General features: G+C 46.8%; 1 protein-coding gene across 1 annotated transcript in view; it reads right to left on the reverse strand.

Moving 5' to 3' along the window:
• Window positions 1-20483, reverse strand: part of LOC128331343 (uncharacterized) — an 83096-nt gene extending 62613 nt beyond the window's left edge. The window contains exons 1-5 of the mRNA XM_053264685.1: window positions 20462-20483; window positions 19624-19649; window positions 18351-18487; window positions 16891-16980; window positions 12696-12870 (exon numbers count right to left, since the gene is read on the reverse strand). Of these exons, the coding sequence (XP_053120660.1) occupies window positions 12696-12870; window positions 16891-16980; window positions 18351-18487; window positions 19624-19649; window positions 20462-20483 (450 nt within the window). The remainder of the gene's footprint in view (window positions 1-12695; window positions 12871-16890; window positions 16981-18350; window positions 18488-19623; window positions 19650-20461) is intronic.
• Window positions 20484-20924: the final 441 nt, after the last annotated feature.

Consider the following 20924-nt stretch of genomic DNA (forward strand, 5'->3'; position numbering starts at 1 on the left):
GGGGTTTATTAGAGGAAATAACGGCCGGTGAACATTTCATTAGAGCAATTAAAACTATCTACTCGGAACAATATGCCAAGATTATTGTAAATGGAGAATTATCAGACAATTGTAGAATACAAAAAGGGACTAGACAAGGTTGTCCACTTTCTCCATTGCTTTTTATAATGGTTTTAGAAGTGCTTTGTAGATCTGTTAGGGAAGATGATGAATTACATGGTCCCAAAATCGGGAGACAAGAATACAAACTGAGAGCCTTTGCAGACGACGTTGTGTTATTTTTAGAGAATCCAATCGATAAGATTGAAAGACTTTTGGACAAGATACAGCAATTTGGCCAGTTGGCAGGATTTTACATAAACAAGACTAAAACTTAGGTTCTGACTAAAAATATTGATCAGGAAAGTAAAGATAGATTTGGTGAAATAAGTGAGTTAAAAGTGGAGCAGAAAGTGAAATATTTGGGAGTTTGGTTAACAAATAATAACTCTGTGCTGTTTTCAAATAATTATGTTCAAACATGGAACTCAATGAAAAGAGATTTGCAAAGATGGTCTAAAATGAATTTATCTTTGATGGGAAGAATTTCAGTGGTGAAGATGAATGTTTTGCCTAAAATGTTATTTCTCTTTCAGACTATTCCTATAATTAATAACTTGACTTGTTTTAGGCAATGGCAGAAGGATATAGCTAAATTTGTTTGGCAGGGGAAAAGACCAAGAATAAATTTTAAGAATTTAACAGATGCAAAGGAAAGGGGTGGTCTTACCTTGCCAGACCTAAGGTTGTATTTTGATGCTGTATGTTTGACATGGCTAAAGGAATGGATAACATTGAGAAACCCTAGAGTCCTTGATCGGGAGGGATTTGATAGAAGGTTTGGATGGCATGCTTATCTATGGTATGAAAAAACTAAAGCACATAAAGATTTTTTGAATCACTGTGTAAGAAGGAGTTTAATGAGGGTATGGTTAAAATATAAAAATTGGTTGGAACCAAAAACTCCGTTATGGATATCCCCGATTGAAGCTTTATCACGTAAAGAAGTAAATATGCAGATGTCTGGGGGTACATATAGAGATCTGTTGTATTTTCAGGGAAACGATTGTAAGTTAAAATCTTTAACTGAATTACAAAACTTGGTTAGAGATTGGTTTCAGTACTATCAGTTAAATGAGGTGTATAAGAAAGACCCTAAAGTTGGATTTGAAGATCAGATTTCGAATTTTGAGAAGGGATTATGTCAAGACGATGAAAAATTAATCTCTAAAATGTATAAATTACTACTTTTGGAGGAGACTAGAGAGGAATTGGTTAAAACAACTATGATAAAATGGGCTCAAGATGTTGGACATAATATAGAAATGGCAGCGTGGGAGAAGCTATGGAAAAGTGATTTAAAATTTACTGCTTGTTATGCTTTGAAGGAAAATTATTACAAAAGGATGTATAGATGGTATCTAACGCCTAAAAAACTGGCATTAATGTATAAAAATGTTTCAAATAAATGTTGGAAGTGTGGGCATACTGAAGGTACTTTTTTTCATATGTGGTGGACCTGTGGGAGGGCCAAGGCCTATTGGGACATGATATATAATGAATTGAAGAAGATATTTAAAGTGACATTCCCTAAGAAGCCAGAATTCTTCCTGCTAGGAATAACACAAGGAGCAATTTCTACAAATAATTTAACTTTTTTTATGTATGCTTCTACGGCGGCCAGAATATTATATGCACAGAAATGGAAGACTAACGAACTGCCTTCAAAAGAAGATTGGCTGATAAAAACTTTAGAATATGCAGAAATGGCAAAACTTACAACACTGATCAGAAACCAAAGTTTAGAACGCTTCAAGGAAGATTGGAAACCTTTTTTGGTTTATTTAAAGAATTATTTTCCTACTATGGATCTTACAGCAGGATTTGAAATTTGAAATGCAGGTTGGGCAGATTAATGGTGGTGGAATGTTTAAATTTGTGTTTTTCCTTTTAAATTAATATTACAATAAGGGTAAAATTTATAGTTGGTATCACGAAAAGAGGTGCGCGGGAAGTCAACTTGTAACTGTGTTTATTATGATTGTTATGGTTACTATTATTGTTAAAAGTTAATAAAAAAATTGAAATGAAAAAAAAAGAAAGAAACTAGCTGGGTAACTCTAAGCCAGTCACTTCTCTCTCAGCCTAACCTACTTCACAGGGTTGTTGTGAAAGAGAAACACAAGTATGTAGTTCACCGCTCTGGGCTCCTTGGAGGAAGAGCGGGATATAAGTGTAATAATAATAATAATAATAATAATAATAATAATAATAATAATAATAATAGAAGTCCCACTACTTCCATCCATCCCATGCTTCCTTTCCAAACCTCATCCCCCTCAAGGTACTCTGTGAGGCAGTTCACATGGCTCTGATTAGAACAGACATATGTTTCTACCTGCCTGGGTAAACTGCTGGGCATGCGAGCTGGGTAGGAAGGCACTCTCTGGCTCAGCTCCTCACCCCCAGAAATCACTTCTCTCTCTCCAGCCTTTCCCTTGTACACAATCCTAAAACAGGAGCATTGTGTGAACTGCCTTTATATCTCAACGTTTTGCAGGTCACCATGAGTGACTAGGAATATTTCCGGCAACAATACTGTAGGCGAGCACAAAATGAGAGACTCCTCTCAACTCCTGAGTTCTCCACACACTGGGAATTTGGAGGGAGGAGGAGTCTGGCTTTGTGCTGGGCAAGCAGACATCACTGGGGAGGAAGTTGGCAACTATGAAGAGCTGGCTACCAAAGCCAATCCACATCCGTAGACCCAATACATTTATAGTGGAGAGCTGCTTACATATTAGATCAAACTAGTTCATCACTTCTCCGAGGTAGTGAATTCCCAGACCATTTGGTTATAGAAGTGATTAGCAATTGGCAGACTTCTGTCTACGCTCAGCACACAATGAGCTACTGGCTTGCTCTCTCACCTACCCATGAAGGGAAGTCATGACACTTAAATGAAGCATACCTGCAGACTTGGTATGAAAGCTTCTTTTCACTGAAATGACAGTGAAAACAGCAGGTCATCCTTACCGTGATGAGGCAACTAGACCAGCCATTGAAGCCAAGATAGTGATTGGCTACGTTTTGCCATTTGTAGCTGTGCAGACTTGCTGTGGAAAGGGCCTCTCTCTGGTACAGATGGAGACCTGGATATGAATTTAAAAAGAACTCTCTGTATATAGAACAGGGGTTCCCAACAGGGGGTACTAGTACCCCTAGTGGTACTTGAAGGGCTCTCGGGGCTATGCAGAGACCTCCTGCCACGCGATGTGTTCCTCATCTGAGGACTGCCGGCTGGAAGCCAACATGTTCTCAGCGATGTATCTATTGTAGAAGGGGAGGGAGGAGGGTGAAGCCTCTCTTCCTGTGCTTCTGACTGGCTGGCGACTTGCGGAAGCTCAGCGTACTCCTTCCCTCATCCTGACCGACGGAATATCAGCGCCAAGTTTTAATGCTACAGTCATGAGGTAGGCTACTCCAGCCACAGACCTACATCCAGAGAAAGTTAGTCATCAGCAGTCTTCTTGAAATTAGTGGGACAAGTTGATTAATTTCAATGGGAATACTCTTGAGTAACTGAGTCTGGATGTAAGCCAGTGACTGGAGTAAGCTGTTTCATAACTGTAACCTTTAGATTTGTGTGTGCATAGATACACAATAAGCTGCGCTACACTGATGACACCACTCTGAGAGCTGAGAATGGGGCTCTAGTAATGAAAGTGAAGGAGCACAGTGAAAAAATGGGACTACAATTACATGTAAAGAAGACTAAACTAAAGACAAGAAAGGGGTACAGCAACCAGCCTCAGAATAGATACTGAAGACACTGAAGTGGTGGATAGCTTCTCCCTTTTAGGATCGACTGTCAACGGTAAAGGATTCAGCAGTCAAGAAATACGCCGCAGACAAGCACTTGGTAGGGTTGCAATGAAGGCCTCAGAAAGGATATTTAGATACCGTGAGGAGTCTACACCTACAAAGATTAGAATCGTTTGGACAATGGTTTCCCCCATGACATTCTATGGATGTGAAAGGCGGACTTTGAAGAAACAAGATAGAAAAAGCATTGACGCTTTTGAATTTTGGTGCGGGAGTAGACTCTTGAGGACACCATGGTCAGGCAGGAAAACAAACCAATGGATCATAGAACAAATCAATCTAGAATTTTCACTCGAGGCACAAATGACCAGACTCAAACTATCGTACTTCAGACAGATTACGCAAAGACCCAGCTCCCTTGAGAAGTCTATAATTCTGGGGGGAGTTGAAGGAAAGAGAAGAGGACAACCAGCAACAAGGTGGATGGACTCGCTTATGACAGCAATGAATGCATCACTGAGAGACCTGAGAGATCACCCTGGAGAGAATCTATCTATGTGGTTGCTAAGAGGTGACACCGACTTGATGGCACTTAATCAATCAATCCATCCATCAATCAATACACACACACACACACACACACACAGACAATCTCTACAGGGTATCTGAATTGAAGGACTGGTCTGTGAGCAGAAAAGGTATGCTTGTTTTTAAAAAGGTTGGGAATCCTGTATTAGAAGATTTGCACAAACTTCTTCTCCCAGGGGTAGGGATGGAAGGTGAGCTTGAATCCTGCCTGGAACATGGCATGGATGTGGGTGTGCTTGGGCACACCCATCGGAGATGCTTTGCTTGCATGATTGGAGCTACTGGAGTGTGGCTCCATCTTGTGCTACAGAGGTCATATGAGGCATTACATCAAAGCTGTGTTTGGATCCAGCAGGCCAACCACTCCTCTGCCAGAAGTCTATGTGCTCCCTGATTCTACCGTTGCATTGCACAAGCACAGTATTTTGAAAGAAATTCAATGTCCTGAGACGTTTTCTTCTAAAAGAAATCTACCGTCCTCAAGGCTGTAATGATGGTCTTGAAAGGTGTGTCTAGTACCTGGTGAAATCTCAGAAGTGTGGGGAGGAAACTGGGGGTGCTGAATAGTAGAGGCTGACAGGGATGCTGGGTGTTATTTCTGTTTTTAAGTGCTTTTGTTTTGCATCTGAAGATTGGATTGTAGATTAAATTTTCTGTAATTTGAAATGGTAGACTAGGTAGAGAGGCAGGTGGCCAAATGATAAAGAGACCATTTTCATCATCTTAACATAAATGTAAGAATTGCTCTGCTGGGTTGCATAGATGCATCTAGTCCAGCATCCTGTTTCCAACAGTGATCAGCCAGATGATTCACGAAAGCCCACAAGCAGGACATTAAGACCGCAGGCCTGCCCTGTTGTTTGTCCCCAGGACTTGCTATTCAGCCTCATCCGGGGAGATATTACTCAATGGCTTTCACTCTTATACAGTTGGAGCTGTACCTGGGGCAGGCTGTGGCAGATGCAAAGGTGGCCTGGGTGTGCTTGTTGCTATCTCTCTACACGCATCCTCGAAGCTGCCTCCACCGCTCAAACAATATGCTATGGCAGTTTTGATTCAATTCGGCTGCTGCAGTCTGCTGAAAATTAACATCTATCTCTCTCCGATACGGAGGAAGCCTCAGGCTTCCAGTCCCGAGGCAGACGGGCTCCCTCTTATCTGTCTTTCAAAGGACCAAAGGTCAAGTTATGCAGGTCTCTTCATTCTGAAGGACTCGCTTTAAAATGACCATCTTTCCAACCTCACTTATCTGCCTGGCTCTGGGATGTGTCTGATTGACTACTTTATCGTCTCAGCGAACCTTCTCCCTCTGGTGGATGGTTTTGAGGTTGTCCCCAAATTTGACAGTGATCATCTCCCCATCTCGCTCCTTCTAAAGCCTTTCATCTATCAGTCCCTTATGGAGAACCATGATCATCCCACCATATCCTTGGCGGGAGGAGCATATTGCTGTGCTAAATGGTCTCCACAACTGGATCAAGCACTAAGTGAGCTATTCGCCTCTGACCACCTGCAGCGTATTCAATCATCCTCACTAACTAACGACCCTACTTCTCCACCTTTGGTGTCCTACAATGCCCTCGTCCAGGAATAACAGCAGCTCCTCTCTCGCAAGATCTGTCAGCTACGTGCACAGTGCCAACAGGCCTCCAAGCAGTGGTTGGATAAGGACTGTGCTAAAGCCCCAAAAGCCCATCCCTACACCTATCAAGTCTATAAAGCTAGTTCTGGGCAGTTGGCCGCACAGAATCTCCATCTGCAGAAAAGACAGCACAAACTTCTGCTGCTTCGTAAGAAAAGAGATGCCATGAAAGATGCCTGGATGGGTCTCATTCAGGCCATTAGAGCCAAAGATTCTGCCATGTTCTGGCTTCTTTACAAAGCACTCTCCCACTTATGATCCAAATCACCTGGACTGTCATCTTCATCCAGAGATCTGGGAGAACTATTTTCATGACCTATACAAAGAGCCTGCTGCTGTTTGCAGAAACTCCACCTGTGCCATTGAAGACACTCCAGCGTGGGCACCAGTGTCAACCTCAAAGATTCACAGTCTAGTCACCCAGTTAAGACTGGGGAAGGCTCCAGGCGAGGACCTTATTCCACCAGAGGCCGTAAAAAATAAGCTAGACTGGTGGGCCCCTGTCCTGGCTTCGCACTTCACCAATGTTGACACGAGTGGCCAAATTCCCAAGGACTGGGGGGGCAGTGATCATTGCCTTATATTTAAAAGGGGCAAGAAGGATGACCCTACCAATTACAGACCCGTCACTTTGCTCAATACCATCAGCAAACCTAATGCGAGACACCTATCCGGGAAGCTTAAAGATGGATTGGAGGAGGAAAATCTTCTTGCTGAGGAACAAGCGGGCTTCAGGGAAGGGCGTTCCACCATCGACCAGTGCCTAGTTCTACAGCACCTTATCGGGAAATACGCTTCCTGCCGGGTGACCTCCCTCTATGCTGCCTTCATCGACCTTAAGGCAGCATTCGACTCCATCTCACGAGTCAAATGAAGGGAGAAGCTGGAAGCCTCCTCCATTGACCGGGGCCTGCTATAACTTCATCGCACCCTGCACGCGAACACATCACTCCAGGTGAGATGTAGCCCCCAAGGCCACCTCACAAGAGCTGAAGGGCATCAAACAAGGATGCATTCTGGCTCCACTCCCCTTCAACTTCTACATTAACTCTATGATGGGCCAGCTCAGCAACCCAGATTTCCACCCTCCAAAGCACGCTGGGAGATACATTGCCATCCTGTTCTACGTGGCTGATGCAGCCATCCTCTCAAGGACCCCCATTGGCCTTAGAAGAACACTGAGGGCCCTGACACTGCACTGCAGGGAGAACTGCCTGGAAATCAATGATCACAAAACTAAAATGATGGCCTTTGTCAGGAGGCCCAAGATCCACTCTTGGCACATTGAAGGGCATAAGATTGAGCAAGCTGCATGCTTCAAAGACTTGGGAGTAGTTTTCCATTCTGGTGGCTCTAGGAAAGGCTATAAAGAACACCTGGCTTTAAATGTCCAGAGAAGTGCCTCTGCCATTCTCAAATGCCTGCCGACAAGAGGAGGCCATTATGTATCCGCGGCCCTTGAACTCTTCACAGACAAGTCACTAGCTAGCTTCTCGATGGTGCCCCATTGGGCCCCTTCCCCAACATTGTGGCTCTGGAACTTGTACAGTCTAAATTCCTGCGGGCAGCACTCCAAGAACCGAGATGTGTCTCCACTGCCACTCTGTTATGCTCAAGTTAGTCACTCAGCGGGCCAGAAACTGGGAAGAAACAAAGCCCTGGTAACAGACAGTCTATTACTGCCTTGGCATCAGGAAGTCCTATCCAACTAGCACGAGAAAGCATGTTTCATGTTTAGCATGTGCCAGGCTCTCCTTTTGACCCTGTGGCAGCATCGCAAGTCACGGCATGGCGCTATGGGATAACTCTGAGGGACAAATTACTCTGCCAGTGGTCAGAGGTGTTGTGAACACTTGATACCTCTAAGGCAGACCTGCTCAACTTAGGCCCCCCAGCTGTTTTGGGATGACAACTCTCATAATCCCCAGGCACAGTAGCCAATAGACAGGGATTATGGGAGGTGGAAGCCAATATCTGCAGGAGGACCAGAGTTGAGCATCCCTGATCTAAACTCAGCTTACTCTTCCGGGACTTTCTCCCTGCCAAGTAGGAGCAGACCCAGGTTCTTGCTCACCTGAGGAAAGCTATGACAGCCTCACACCTTCCACAGCATTTCAAGGGGCACAGATTGAGGAGACTGTTTCCTAGTTGGCAGCCTTTTCTCATTACCTTGGCCACCTTTCTGCTGGAAGTGAAGAACTTTGCACAGTCTCTTGTCTCAAAGACAGTGGAGGACAGACTAGTGAGTCAGAGGGCTAGAGGGTCAAGACACTGGTCATCCCTTCTCTACCGCTCTGACACTATCCCATTGGAATGTAGATTGCTACTCTCAGGGACACTTCTTTCCTTCCAGCCACTTCCTTCCTCTCCCCCTTCTCTTCCTTTTCCTTCTACCTTGGAACATGTAAGCTCCTCTCCCTGAACCATGTGTGCAGAGATGCAGAATCCATCTGTATCCAGCTAGCTAGCTAGATTAGAGATCCTAACTCCTCACTTTCCTATCTACAATGGAGTTCTTTAATAAATGCCTTTTATATTGATTTGAAACTATGAACTGGCTCCAAGTTACTTTACTCTCAGCATACACGCATGCCTAACCAAATTCCGCTGTGTTGTGCCTCTGTGCACTCTGCTGTAATGAAAAAGGGATTTTCTTACCAGAGAGAATTCCCAACACTTTCAAGACTGGCAACTGGGGGCTGGGCAAGAAACTGCTGCCACCAAGCAGCCTCCTCCCCTTAAGCCCGTACACCAAAGCCTTTCACAAGTTACTACCAGAGGCAGTAGGTGGTGGGGTCAGTGGGGAGCCTGCAGCAGAGGCAGCGAAAGGTCGGTGAGCAAGTCCTCAGGCGGATCTGCCCCTGCTGCTGCTAGAGTTATGCTGCTAGAGTTATGATTGTCAAGTAACTGAGGGACAGGAGTATTCTTCCTGCCCTAGAGGCACGCACGGTGCACAGGTCTCCCCATTTCAGAGCAGGAACCAGAATGCCCTACAAAACCTCCGAAGCTTCCAAATGTTGTTCTGTACATAAGCAGAACTCTTGCTGCAGAGACCATGGAGGAGAAGAAGAGGTTTGTCTTTCAGAATAATGTGTTTTTAATTATAATAATAACAACAGTAACAATAACAATAATAGAAATAATAATAATATACAGAAATAATTATATTTACAAAAAAAACAAAGGTTGGTGTTTCACAGATCACCTTCCTCGCTGCTCAGTTTCTCTTCTTCCGGTTTCGCTTCCTCCCCCCTCGCTTCCTGCACCCGAACTTCTGAAAATATGAAGTAGATAAAATCATTAAATTAAAATGCACTCAGTAAATTGAGTTTCCCCCAGTGAATCAGGGAGACATTTCTTTGTTGCCATTACAATGGCAAACTAGAAACTGTGGGCTGGTTTTCACAATTGCTTTTCCATAACCTTCAAACCTTGCTTTGTGGTTTGCCAGCACAGCCCAATTCTGGCTCTCACAGATCTTTGACAGGATTGCAGGTACACAGACAAGGTGTCTTGCAGCATTCCCGCTCTAAACCTGGTCTCCTACGGACTGAAATTATTGCAAAACCGTAATTCCTCATAGTGGGCTGGTTTATACAATTCTAATTCGAGTACGAGACGTGCCACGAAGTCTTGTGCCTAAAAGCAAGATCTGCTCATGAGCAATCCAAGGGTTTGCTGCCCAAGCCGTAGGGCTAGAGGCAGGAACTCTGGCCATGGACAGGAACTGTCTGTGACTTCCACTGCGCAATGAGAAGTCAAGACTTCCCCAGCCATGGTGCTCTGACTCTCAGACATGCTCTGAGCAAACTGCATGCTTGATCCAAAAGCTCTTGTCTCCAGCCAACAGCTTCTCTCCTTCAGCTCAAAGATCCACCACTCTCAAGCCTCTGATCCTGGTAATATGCTGCCTCTACAAGCCTTGGATCCCTCCATCCTTTCCCCTTCTTCTCCTTTCCCCTCGTCCCTCTACTAATTCCTGATCTCCCCAAACCATGCCAGTCCTCAGCCTTCCTTACCCCCCCCCCCTTTTTCCATCTCTATCTGAGTTGTATTAGGCTCTAGGAAGATTTAATACACACACATGTGTTAGTTAGGAACACTGGGTGAATATTGTTGCTGGTTAGGGTTGAAATACTGTTAGTAATATTGATAGAATGTTCTGCTTTCTGCTCAGTTAGATTGATGTTGTTATTCTTTTATACTCAATAAAGTCCATTGAATCATTTAGGTTTGGTTTGATCTCCTTTCTTCCTTGCGTCCAGATCCTACATGGTCACTATATAAAAGAACTTGGTCACTTGGTGACACTATGAGACAGGCCTCATTTTGTATGCTAGCTAATGAGCATATTCAGTATATAAATCAGGCCTGGACCACAAGAGGAGGAAGCAGAACACAGTGCTACAATCCAAAAGGAAAAAAGAAAGCGTTGCAGAGCATCTATAAGTGTCAACAGTTGCACGCTGAGAACGGTTAGTTGCACTAACAGCACTACAGTGGAACAGTGAGGCAAATCAACATTATGCAATAGATGCAGGTACCAGTCACCTCAACTGTTTTGCTTTTTTAATTAAAATCAGCTAGTGAAAAACTATACGTCTGAGCAAAGGGACAAAAAGCAAAGGATCATGATATTTTCCCCTAGCAGTTATTTTTTTCCTCCTTAATGTTGCCCTCTCAAGGCTCCTTTTCCATCCATGTGAGAAAAAAGCAGCCAGAGGTAAAAAACACTCCACCCATTTCTCTGCTGAAACTCGCAACTGCCAGTGGCCATGTGTAATTCGAATCACAAGCACCCACACCCAAGAAAGTATTACATGTGTCTGTTGTAGAAGGCACATCTTAGCCCTGAGACAGCTTCTACAGCTAATCTGTGGAATGAAGAAGAAAAAAGCCCACTAGCATGTCACCATCAACTGTTGACTGTCTGGACACACACAGCATAAAACCCAGTGCAGACAACTAAATACAGTTTTATAATACATCACTAAAGATGAACCATGACCACTACTGGCATAAGAGTTATGCCTTCTACAAAATAATTCAAAGCAATTTATTTTTGCAATTCCCTATTCCACAAAAGCAGACAGCAAAGCTATTACCCATGAGCTGCTGGAAGGGCAAACCAGCACAGCTAAGTACCTACCCTCTTCTGCCCCCCTCCCCTCTAATCTCCTCCAACAACAGAGCACAGAGAAAAGCCCACCCAAAGAAAGGAAGATAGGATTTGAGCTGGATGGGGAGAGGGGTTGCCTGCAAAATTTTGTTTACTGAATAAGAAGCACACCTTGGAGTGAAGAGGTGCTTTCACGCAGCAAGCCTACCCTGAAATGAGACTGAAGAGCTCCCTCCGGCTCTTTAGAGCTCTAGGCCATGCCCTTTTGCATGTGAAGTATCACATGATGACATCACATGCAAAGGGGTGTGGCCTCGAGCTTTAAAGAGCTGAAGAGAGATCTTCAGTCTCATTTCAGGGCAGGCTTGCTGCCTGAAAGCATCTATTTTCCCCCTCTGGAGGAAGAGAAAGGGGAATAGATGCTTTAAGGCAGCAAACGCTCCCTAAAAATAATCGGAAAGTCAGTGCTCTGGGGGGGCAGGGGCGGGGGCGCAGGCTCTCCGCCAGGACTCAGATTTCTGTTGTGCGACTTGCGCGGCTGCGTGAGTGGGGGTGGCAGCAGGCACCCAGCAGGGGGGGATTTTCCAAAACAAACAAACCAACCCTGAAAAAAACACACACAACTGTGGTGGTTGGGTGCGGGGCATGGCAAGCACTTGGCGCTCCCCTGCAACTAGCGCCTAGGGCACGTGCCCTGCCTGCCCCACCCTGATTACGTGTCTGCATGGCCCATTCAGTCGGCGAGTGCTTTCTGCGCCGGCCCAGTAGGGTTCTTCCTTCCTCTCCCTGTCAAGCAAGGCAAAGAAGCCCCCAGCTGGGCCAACACAGAATGCATTCTCCAGTTGGATGCGCCACACATGCTGCTCAGCCCCAGAAACGCCTCCTGCATTGGTGTCCTGACACAGGGTGGAAGGGGTATGGCCGGCAGGGGACAGCACAGCCGGGGACAAGCCTGCCATCAGAGGAGGAGGCAGCGGCAGTAGCAGTATGTGTGTAGGGAGACCTGGTGCTGGCAGAGGAGACCTCCTTGGGTGGCGGGGGGGGGGGGTCCGGACTGGCAGCATTGGCAGGAAAAGGGCAGGCACCTGCCTGTCCAGGGTTGCTGCCAGCCATCCTACGCCCCAGAAAGAGACTGGGAGTGGGTGAAGTACTTAAAACAACTTTCTCTGGCCCACCTTTAACAAGCAGAGATTCCATTTCTTTTCGGACTATGTCTTAGTGGGAACTGATTCATTTGTGATTGTTTTAAGCCTAAGTATATTGCAATGCATGCAGAGCATATTAAGTCTGCTCAAAGGGGGAGTGGATGGTTCATGTAGGGTATAGTCAACTGGCATGAGTAAAAGGTTGTGCAAATTAGCTACCTTGAGAAAAATGTATCTGACAATCGTACTTTGTACTAGGCTATCTTACAGACCAGCTCTAATATGACGAGGTTAATGAAAGGAAGAAGCAGGCCCAGATTACTCTACATTTACTTACCCCATGTAAAGGCGGAGGTGCAGGCGGTGGTGCAGATGGAGGTACGGACTGATGTACGGATGGAAGTGTGGATGGAGGTGAGGATGGAGGTGCAGATGGAGGTACAGACTGATATACGGATGGAGGTGTGGATGGAGGTGCAGATGGAGGTTCAAACAGGGGTGGTGTTGTGGACCTGACAGAATGAAAACAGACATTAAAGAGAATCTGCTGCATCTAGGCCAGCCTGAGCACATTTGCTTACAGCACTACACAAACCAACCAGATACACCTTTACTCCAAACAGTCTGTGCTCTATCAGAGCCAAAGGTGCACCTAGGTAATTTTGGAGCCTGGACCTAAAGGTTTCTGGAGCACCCCACCCTGCAACTTAAGCATCATGCCCCTACACACACATACACACATGCAATATTTTTAATACGTGGGTTCTTGAGGGCACAAACAGCAACTGAACTCACAAGAATGTAAGAATATAAAACAGATGTACACTTATGCAGATATGCACTAGCAGAAATGTTTCAACACACAACGTAACATATTCCCATCCCACATAACTCCCCCCACCACTCCCCCCTCTGTCTCTAAAGCACCTGAAACAGGTCACAGTTATACTTGAGTGCCTGGTCCATTGAGGGCCAGTGGAGACCACACCACCCAAAACAAACTAAAAAGGATTTGGGGGCCCCCAAGGGGTGTGGAGGCCAGTGTTGCCTCTAGCAGGGATTTCCAGATACTGTTCACTACAACTCCCAGCAATAGCCTTTGGCTGCAATGGCCTTTGGCTGGGGATTCTGGGAGCTGTGGTCAACAACATCTGGGAATCCCTGTTAGAGAGAACACTGGTGGAGGCCCTGGACTTCGGCCCCAAAGTTCAAAGTGCCTTGCTCCATATGTCCCAACCAGGACCTTAAGTTCTTCTTCAGAGGCCCTCCTCTGAGTGCCCTTGCCAAAGGAGGTGAAGTGGGTGGCTACTAGGGAGAGGGCCTTTTGGGTGCTGACACCCCATTTATGGAATAGCTTCCTGAGTGAGCTTCGCCTGGCTTCCTCACTTTGTTCTTTTAGATGCCACCTAAAGACCTTTTTGTTCTGTCGGACTTTTAAAATTTTGATTTTCAAATTTGATTTTTTAAAATTGATTTTAAAAGAGTTTTAAAATGTCTTTGTATTGCATTTTGTATTTCCTCTCCCCACCCCCACCCCTGCCCCTTTTGGTCTCTTATGATTTAATGTGTTGTATGTTTTCATTTCATCTATTAATTTCATGTTGTCAGCCGTCCAGACAACAATTTGTTATGGGATAGCTAACAAAGTTGTTCATCACCATCATCGTTATCGTCATCATCATCATCATCATCATCGCCACCTTAAATTTATTACAGGCTGATATCCAGAGCAGCAACCAGAAAATCTGCTCCTAACTCAGCCAGATTGTTCCGGAGCAGAGGGCAGAGGCGGATCCAGGGTGGGGGAGCCAGGGCACGTGTTCTGGGCGCCCCCTGAAGGGGGCATAATTTCCATGCCCCACCATCACAAGATTCAACCAGCGGGCGCCGCCGGAGGGTCCCGGTATCTCCGGATCCCAGGTGGCCGGCGAGTGGACCAGTGGCACCTGAAACCCCCCCCCCACTCACTTGCACAGGCTGAAGCAGCACACTCACACGAGATCTCTGGGAAGCGTGGGACGGGGGCGGCGGGTGGGTGCTCCTATTGGATGGTGGAGAGCGCAGGCCAGGCCCGAGAGCTGTCTGGGCCGCACGCACCAAGCAGGGTCTACGTGGTAAGGAGACTCGCAGCAGCAACCGCTGGGTGTTTTCATGCTGCTGTTCCGTAGTTTGTGTGCTGCTGTTTGTTGCCCAGCAGGCCACACAGCGTCTGCCTGCCCTGCTGGCTGGCTGCATTCTTGCATCAACCGCATACAGATTCTTCATAGGAAGGTAAAGAGCATTGATGGGGGCAGGAAAGAGCAGCCAGAATTGCTCCCCTCCCCCAGGGGCGTATCTAGGGCAAAGAGCGCCTAGGGCAAGCACTGGAATTGCGCCCCTGGGGTTGCCAGGAGTCAACACCGACTTGACGGCACACTTTACTTCTCAGCAAGGTTCAGAAGTCACATGAGGGAGAGACATCCATGGATGGCAGAATGTCCATCAAGTGTTTTGAAATATCAATCTCAAAGTTGAGACATACCTACAATCTGGAAAGTACATCCTTCCAGAAATCCCTCAGGGACCTCTTTTTGCAGGCAATGGATAATGACAGAGGCAGGGAGAACAGTGAACATCGCTCCTCCATCCTGCTGCATGCGCACTCTGCTGCTTGGGAAGATTCTGGATGAGTTAGGAGCAGCCTCTTGCTGCTCGGGATGTCAGCCACTCTTTTCCATTTGATTGGCTGCGGTGCTTTCCCACTGCGCCCTCTCCTCCCTCTTAAAGAGAGGCCTAAACATAGTTACATAGGAAGTTGCCTTCCACTGAGTCAGACCATTGGTCCCTCTAGTTCAGAAACTTAATGGGGTTCGAGGCGGCATTCTTCTCCTCCCTCGTCATTTGGTCATCACTTGGCAATTACTTCTCAAAGACAGAAGCTTTTCCAAAGTCGCTCAGCTGTAGCGCTAGATCCAGTGTCAGCTCCAGTGCCGATGCTGCCCGAGGTGAGGTCCATGCGCTGCCGGCCACACCCTTGACACTGACAGCAGCATCCGGGGACAAGGCCAGAACTGCCTCTTTCATGCCCCCATTCCTCTTCACTGCCATGCGGAGGGACTTTGAACTGCAGATCAGCAGTGTGGGAGGAACCAGCTCCCTTTTCACCCTCCTCACTGCTGAACCTGCAGTTCAAAAACCCATCCCCAATGGGGAAGAACGAAGGAGGTCACGGAGACAGGGAGGGAGGGTGGCGGGGAGCCAGGAGTGGCTGGCAGGTGAAATGACATCTGGCCGGCAAAGGGCAGGGCACTCAAGCGGGACTGTTATTCTGCAAGCAGAAGCCTTTGCTGTCATTGTGCTTGAAATGCAGAACTGATTCCAAGTGTGTGAACAGGGCGCTTTCCGGATTGCACGCTATCACACTGTCACAAAGGGTCCCTTCAGTGTGCTTCTGTGGAGCCTGTGTTTTGACATCACAGCCCCTGTGTTGTAAGGAAGGTGCCTTTCCTATTTCCGACGCCGCCTTTTGGATTTTATTGCTGTGTCACAGCCCTATAATGTTGCGTCTGCATTGCAAAAATAAAATAAAATAATAGCTGTGTCTGCCCGTTGTAGGAGGCTTTCCCCCTTATAATGGCTCTCTAATGTCGGTTGAATTTGGCGCCACAAAACGTTGCAGTTTACACCGCTTTTTGCGGTGCACGGCTCACAATCTGGAAAGCGCCCTGGTGAGCAAATGATGGCCAACCTGCACATGACATGAGAGCCATCATGAGAAGACAAGTGCAACCTGGAAGCAGACCCTTTGAACTCTGTCACAGGGGGCCCCAATCTGGGAATGTGTTGTGCAGCGAGGGGCAGAGTCAAGACTTTCCTACTGTGCTCTATCCATGTGAAAATTTGCCCCACCATACCAAAGCGGCCATTTGCCCCCAAAGTAGTGATTTGGCATTCAAAACGTATTCAAAATGGCATTCAAAATGTAAAGAACGGGGGAGCAGTCTCACAAAAATAAAAGTAAAGTAAAGTGTGCCGTCAAGTGGATTTCGACTTCTGGAGTCCACAGTGTCCTGGGGTTTACTTTGGCTAAAATACAGGAGGGGTTAACATTGCCTCCTACCACGCAGTATGAGATGATGGCTTTTCAGCATCTTCCTATATTGCTGCTGCCCCATATAGTACCTGCGGGGATTCGAACCAGCAACCTTCTGCTTGTTAGCAGAATGACCCACGCGAGTGTATGGAGGAATACTGGAGAGACCCCTGGGATCAGGAGGCTTGTTTGAGCCTCCCGGCGGAGGTCTCCTTGTGTGTGGCCGTGGCACGGAGCCATGCCAAGACGCCACTCGATCAGAAAACCCGGGTTAGTGGAGCACTCACTCAGCTGGGTTGAAAGGAGGGCTACATTGGCGGGCTAGCTGCCAGAGAATCACTGGGCTCACCCGCGAGCCTGGTGAGTCTCACGAGGATGGAAAACAGGGCCGGGCTCCTTTCGCCCGGTTTTCCTCCATCGTGAGAATAGCCTCATTGGATAGAATACCACCATTACTTACATTCTTCTTGAGCTGGGCCTTCTTGGAGGCGATTGTTCTACTGCTGGCGGGGTTGGTGGACCTGGCGGGCTAGGTGGCGCTGGTGGCACTCTGACAAAGAGAGAAGAGCCAAAGTTATGTGGCGCTTGCAGAGCAGTAATAGGGTCTCCAATGGTTTCACAACTGGGTATCATGTCTCCAAGACTGTTTGGCTGTTATGAACCTGGCTGTATTGGCACAGCGACACTGCACCAATTTGCCCTGCAAAAGTGGTTCGCATCATGGCCAAGATTGTGTTAGTGGTCGAAAAGAGATAGCCTTAGCGATGAACCGCTTGTATCGAGAACAGGGTACTGGCTACACTTTTAGAAAGAGCAAATCCAAATGGTGTGCTAAGTAAGGCGAAATCCTGCAACTGGAATCAATGACGTACATGAAAGAGTATGGCATCATGTCTTTCCAGGTTTGCACAATTCCTTCTGCTTCTACAAGCCAGGGGGAGGGCACAGAGATCTATGCCCAGTGCCGAAGTCCCACATTTGATTCAGCTTTACAGCTGAATGACAGGCAAACGGTTCCAATGGGGAAGCCATTAACTGTCTCTTGAAGCGAAGAGAATACTAGGGCAAAACAACATGAACGGGGTGGGGGCTTAATTGTTCTTGTCTTCTCGACAGTGTCTCCCGCCCTCTTCCAGCTCCAGATCCAGCCTGGGCAATAGAAGGCAGATAGAATCGCCCCCCTCCCGCAACAACAGGACAGAGCTCAGCAGCGATCCAAACCATTCTTCTCAGCGGCCTCAGCCTGTCGGGGAGGAGGAAGCTTCCCCAAGGGGAAGTTTGCTTCTCTCCCTCCTTCCATGAACTCGGGCTCCCAGCAGCTCCCTCTCGCTCTCGCAGGCATGCTGCATGGGCGAGGGAGCAGGGAGAGAGATGGCAGGCAGGCAGGCAGCTACTTTTGCGCTCCCTTGCAGGCATGCTGCACGGCAGAATGGAGAGGGCGAGGACTGGGCGGGTGGCGGGGGGCCCTCCGAGGCTGTGGGCCAGGAGGCATTCGTCTCCCTTTCCCTATTAGCGGGACACCCCTGGACATCAGAAACGAGAACGCCACCTTGCTGACAGCGCAGGGACCGCGATGCCGAAACACAGGCAGGACGGAAGCACACTGAAGGGGCAGTAGTGACACGGTTGTAGCATGTAATCTGGACAGTGCCCAGGCTATGAAAGCGGATATTAAGCACAGCCCATTCCCACGCACAGCCTCAATAATGCAATGCCTGTCCACCGGGGGGGGGGGAGGACAGGAGAGGGATGCTGAAAACATCGGAACGCAACAGGCTAGAAATGACGTCATCTAGATTCTCTGTAACAAGTGAGTGACTGAAAGAGAGTGATTCTGAAGGAAAGGGCTAGTGTGGGAGCAATCAGAGATAGGATGTTCTGTAACTCATGCAGATCTGAGAATATTCCTTTCGTTTATACCTCTCCCAGCTGAATATAGCCTTGTCTCCTGAGGATTCCTCATCATGCTGTTCCTTTCCCCCGACTTTATCCACACTCTGATACAAATCCTTGAGCCGAAGAGGCTTATCGAGCACTGGAGAACCTGCACTGGAAGACTGAGCAGAAGAAGGGGTCCGTGGGTCACAATCTCGTGACAATGAGTCACAACAAACCAACTTCAGGGTTTGGGGTGGCTATCATGCCATTATTTAGAGGTTTTCTAGATGACAGTAAAATATGCTACAAACGGAGCTTGCCAATGAATATCAGCTGAGAGTGCACAGAGAATCCAGAGCCTCCTGCAGATGGTTGCTTTTTTCTTCTGGCATCTGATGGGGAGGTCACATGGGAAGGAGGCTGCTGGTGCGATTTTCACTGCGCCCCCTGCTGGCCACCTCTTGCTTCTCGTTATTAACCCACCCCTTTTCAAATTCATTTGCTGGTGAATGTGAGCTAATCACCAAAAGCAAGGAGTGGCCAACAGGGGGGTGCAGCAAACATTGCACCAAGGGCCTTTTCCCCACGTGACCTCCCCATCAGATCCCAGGAGAAAAATCAGCACCAATCTTGGGGTGGGTCTGGATTCTCTGTAAACTCTCAGCTTGTATTGATTTGCAAGTTCTATACAGAGCATCTTTGACTGCCGTCTAGAAAACATCCTGGATATATGATCGTAATGCCCACCATTTCTTGACATTAGAATGCCAAAGGGAAGAACCCAGATTGGGGCCATACAGAGGAAGAAATGTGCCTCTGTGGGCAGGAGGAGGAGTCTTCATCGCGGGGACAAGGAGCAGCTTTAGTTCTCGTCATCAAATAGTTTCTAAGTGGACATAACATTCACTTTCACAGAAAAGTGAATGGAAGATCGCCTCCTTCAGAAAAAAGGTCAAGTGAAGAATACTGCTGTGGTGAGGACAAAAATGTCTATTTCTAAAATTTCTGTTTGGATACTTGAAAATCATATGAGGTACAATGAAGGGAAGTTAAGATGGTGTAGAGTGGTTGGTTTTTTAAATCAAGAACTTGCATAATCAGATCAAATAACTTGCAAAATGAGATCTCAGTCTATTTAGGGAATCAGGAAAATTTCTACAGTATTTATTGGCTTTTGGGGCAAAACCACCCCCACAAATATTCAGCAAATGAGGAGAAATTTGCTTGGGAAATTTTTTCAGATGAATTGCCAACAAAGGTTTCCAGAAAATCCATATCTCTGTTGACGATGGGAGAACATAAGCTATCTCCTTACCTGTTTTGCACCTTTCTTCTTTCTGCCTAGAAAGGGCCTTTGAATGAGAATAAAAAGAAGAAATTGACACCCAGGCCTGATCATTGCCTTGGAATGCTTATTTATTTAGTTATTATTCATTGGATTTCTATACTGCCCTTCCAAAAATGGCTCAGGGCGGTTTACGCAGAGATATAACAAACAAATAAGATAGATCCCTATCCCCAAAGGGCTCACCATCTAAAAGAAACATAAGACAGAGACCAGCTACAGTCACTGGAGGCACTGTGCTGGGGGTGGATAGGGCCAGTTACTCTCCCCCTGCTAAATAAAGAGAACCATCATGTTAAAAGGTGCCTCTTTGCCAAGTTAGCAGGGGAGATGGAGGAGGGAGAGAATGGAACAAACTGAATGAAACGTTCTCTCAAAGAAATGGGTGATATGTGTTTTTTAGTGGTAGTCACAGCTGGCGTACCAATTTCCCCCTACATGAAAAGGGTTGTGCAAATGGTGCACATGGGATAGATTTGTACCCTGAAATGTCAAAAATGGAGAAGGCATAATGACACTAGGAGGAGAGGTTTTGGAATATGAAGTCTGGGAGTGTGTGGGTAGCTGAAGAACATGGCCAGAGACTTCTGCAGCACACAGAAGTTCTGCCCACTGAACACTGGAGGATCGGACAGACACTGTTTGCATCCTTTCAACTTTTCATCCACTGCCTTAAGGCCTAAAAAATGGTTTTCTTTTTTTAACATGGAAGTGGACACCCAAATCCTGAGCTTGAGACCAGGTCCTGTGCGTAGAGTCCCAAGACTGCAGAATCACAGAAGACCAGGCATTCCTGAGCAAGGCTTACCGTTTCCTTTGAGGGGTGCCATCCTTAATTGCAGAAAGCTGAGAACAGATCTGTTTGTCAAGAAAAAGAGAGGAAAGACCATGAGCAACCAACCACCACGTAAAGATTTCCTGCAGCTGGCCAGAGCCAATGATTTGGGTGGTCAACCAAGAAATTGGTTTGTTAGCATTCCTGTCATGATAGTGCTCCTAAAAAAGAGAGGTGTTGGAGCTCATTGTTGCTTGGATCTCCCAACTCTAATCCCTGTTGTGAGGAAATGCCTGTGGGTATTCAGGGGTGAGGGAAAGACACTGAACGTGCTCAGAGGCCCTGCTGTCTTTGCACGCTTCAGGTCGGAGCTCTGGGATTAGAAACAGCAGCTGAGTTCACCAGAGGTAGAGGCAGGATGAACTCTGGCTCAAATGAAAGCTCTCTACAAAGCATGAGTATTTGGCATATCCCGTGTCAAAGTAGTTCTTCCTCA

Source organism: Hemicordylus capensis, chromosome 6 (assembly GCF_027244095.1).
Source record: "Hemicordylus capensis ecotype Gifberg chromosome 6, rHemCap1.1.pri, whole genome shotgun sequence".
Taxonomy (NCBI): Eukaryota; Metazoa; Chordata; class Lepidosauria; order Squamata; family Cordylidae; genus Hemicordylus; species Hemicordylus capensis.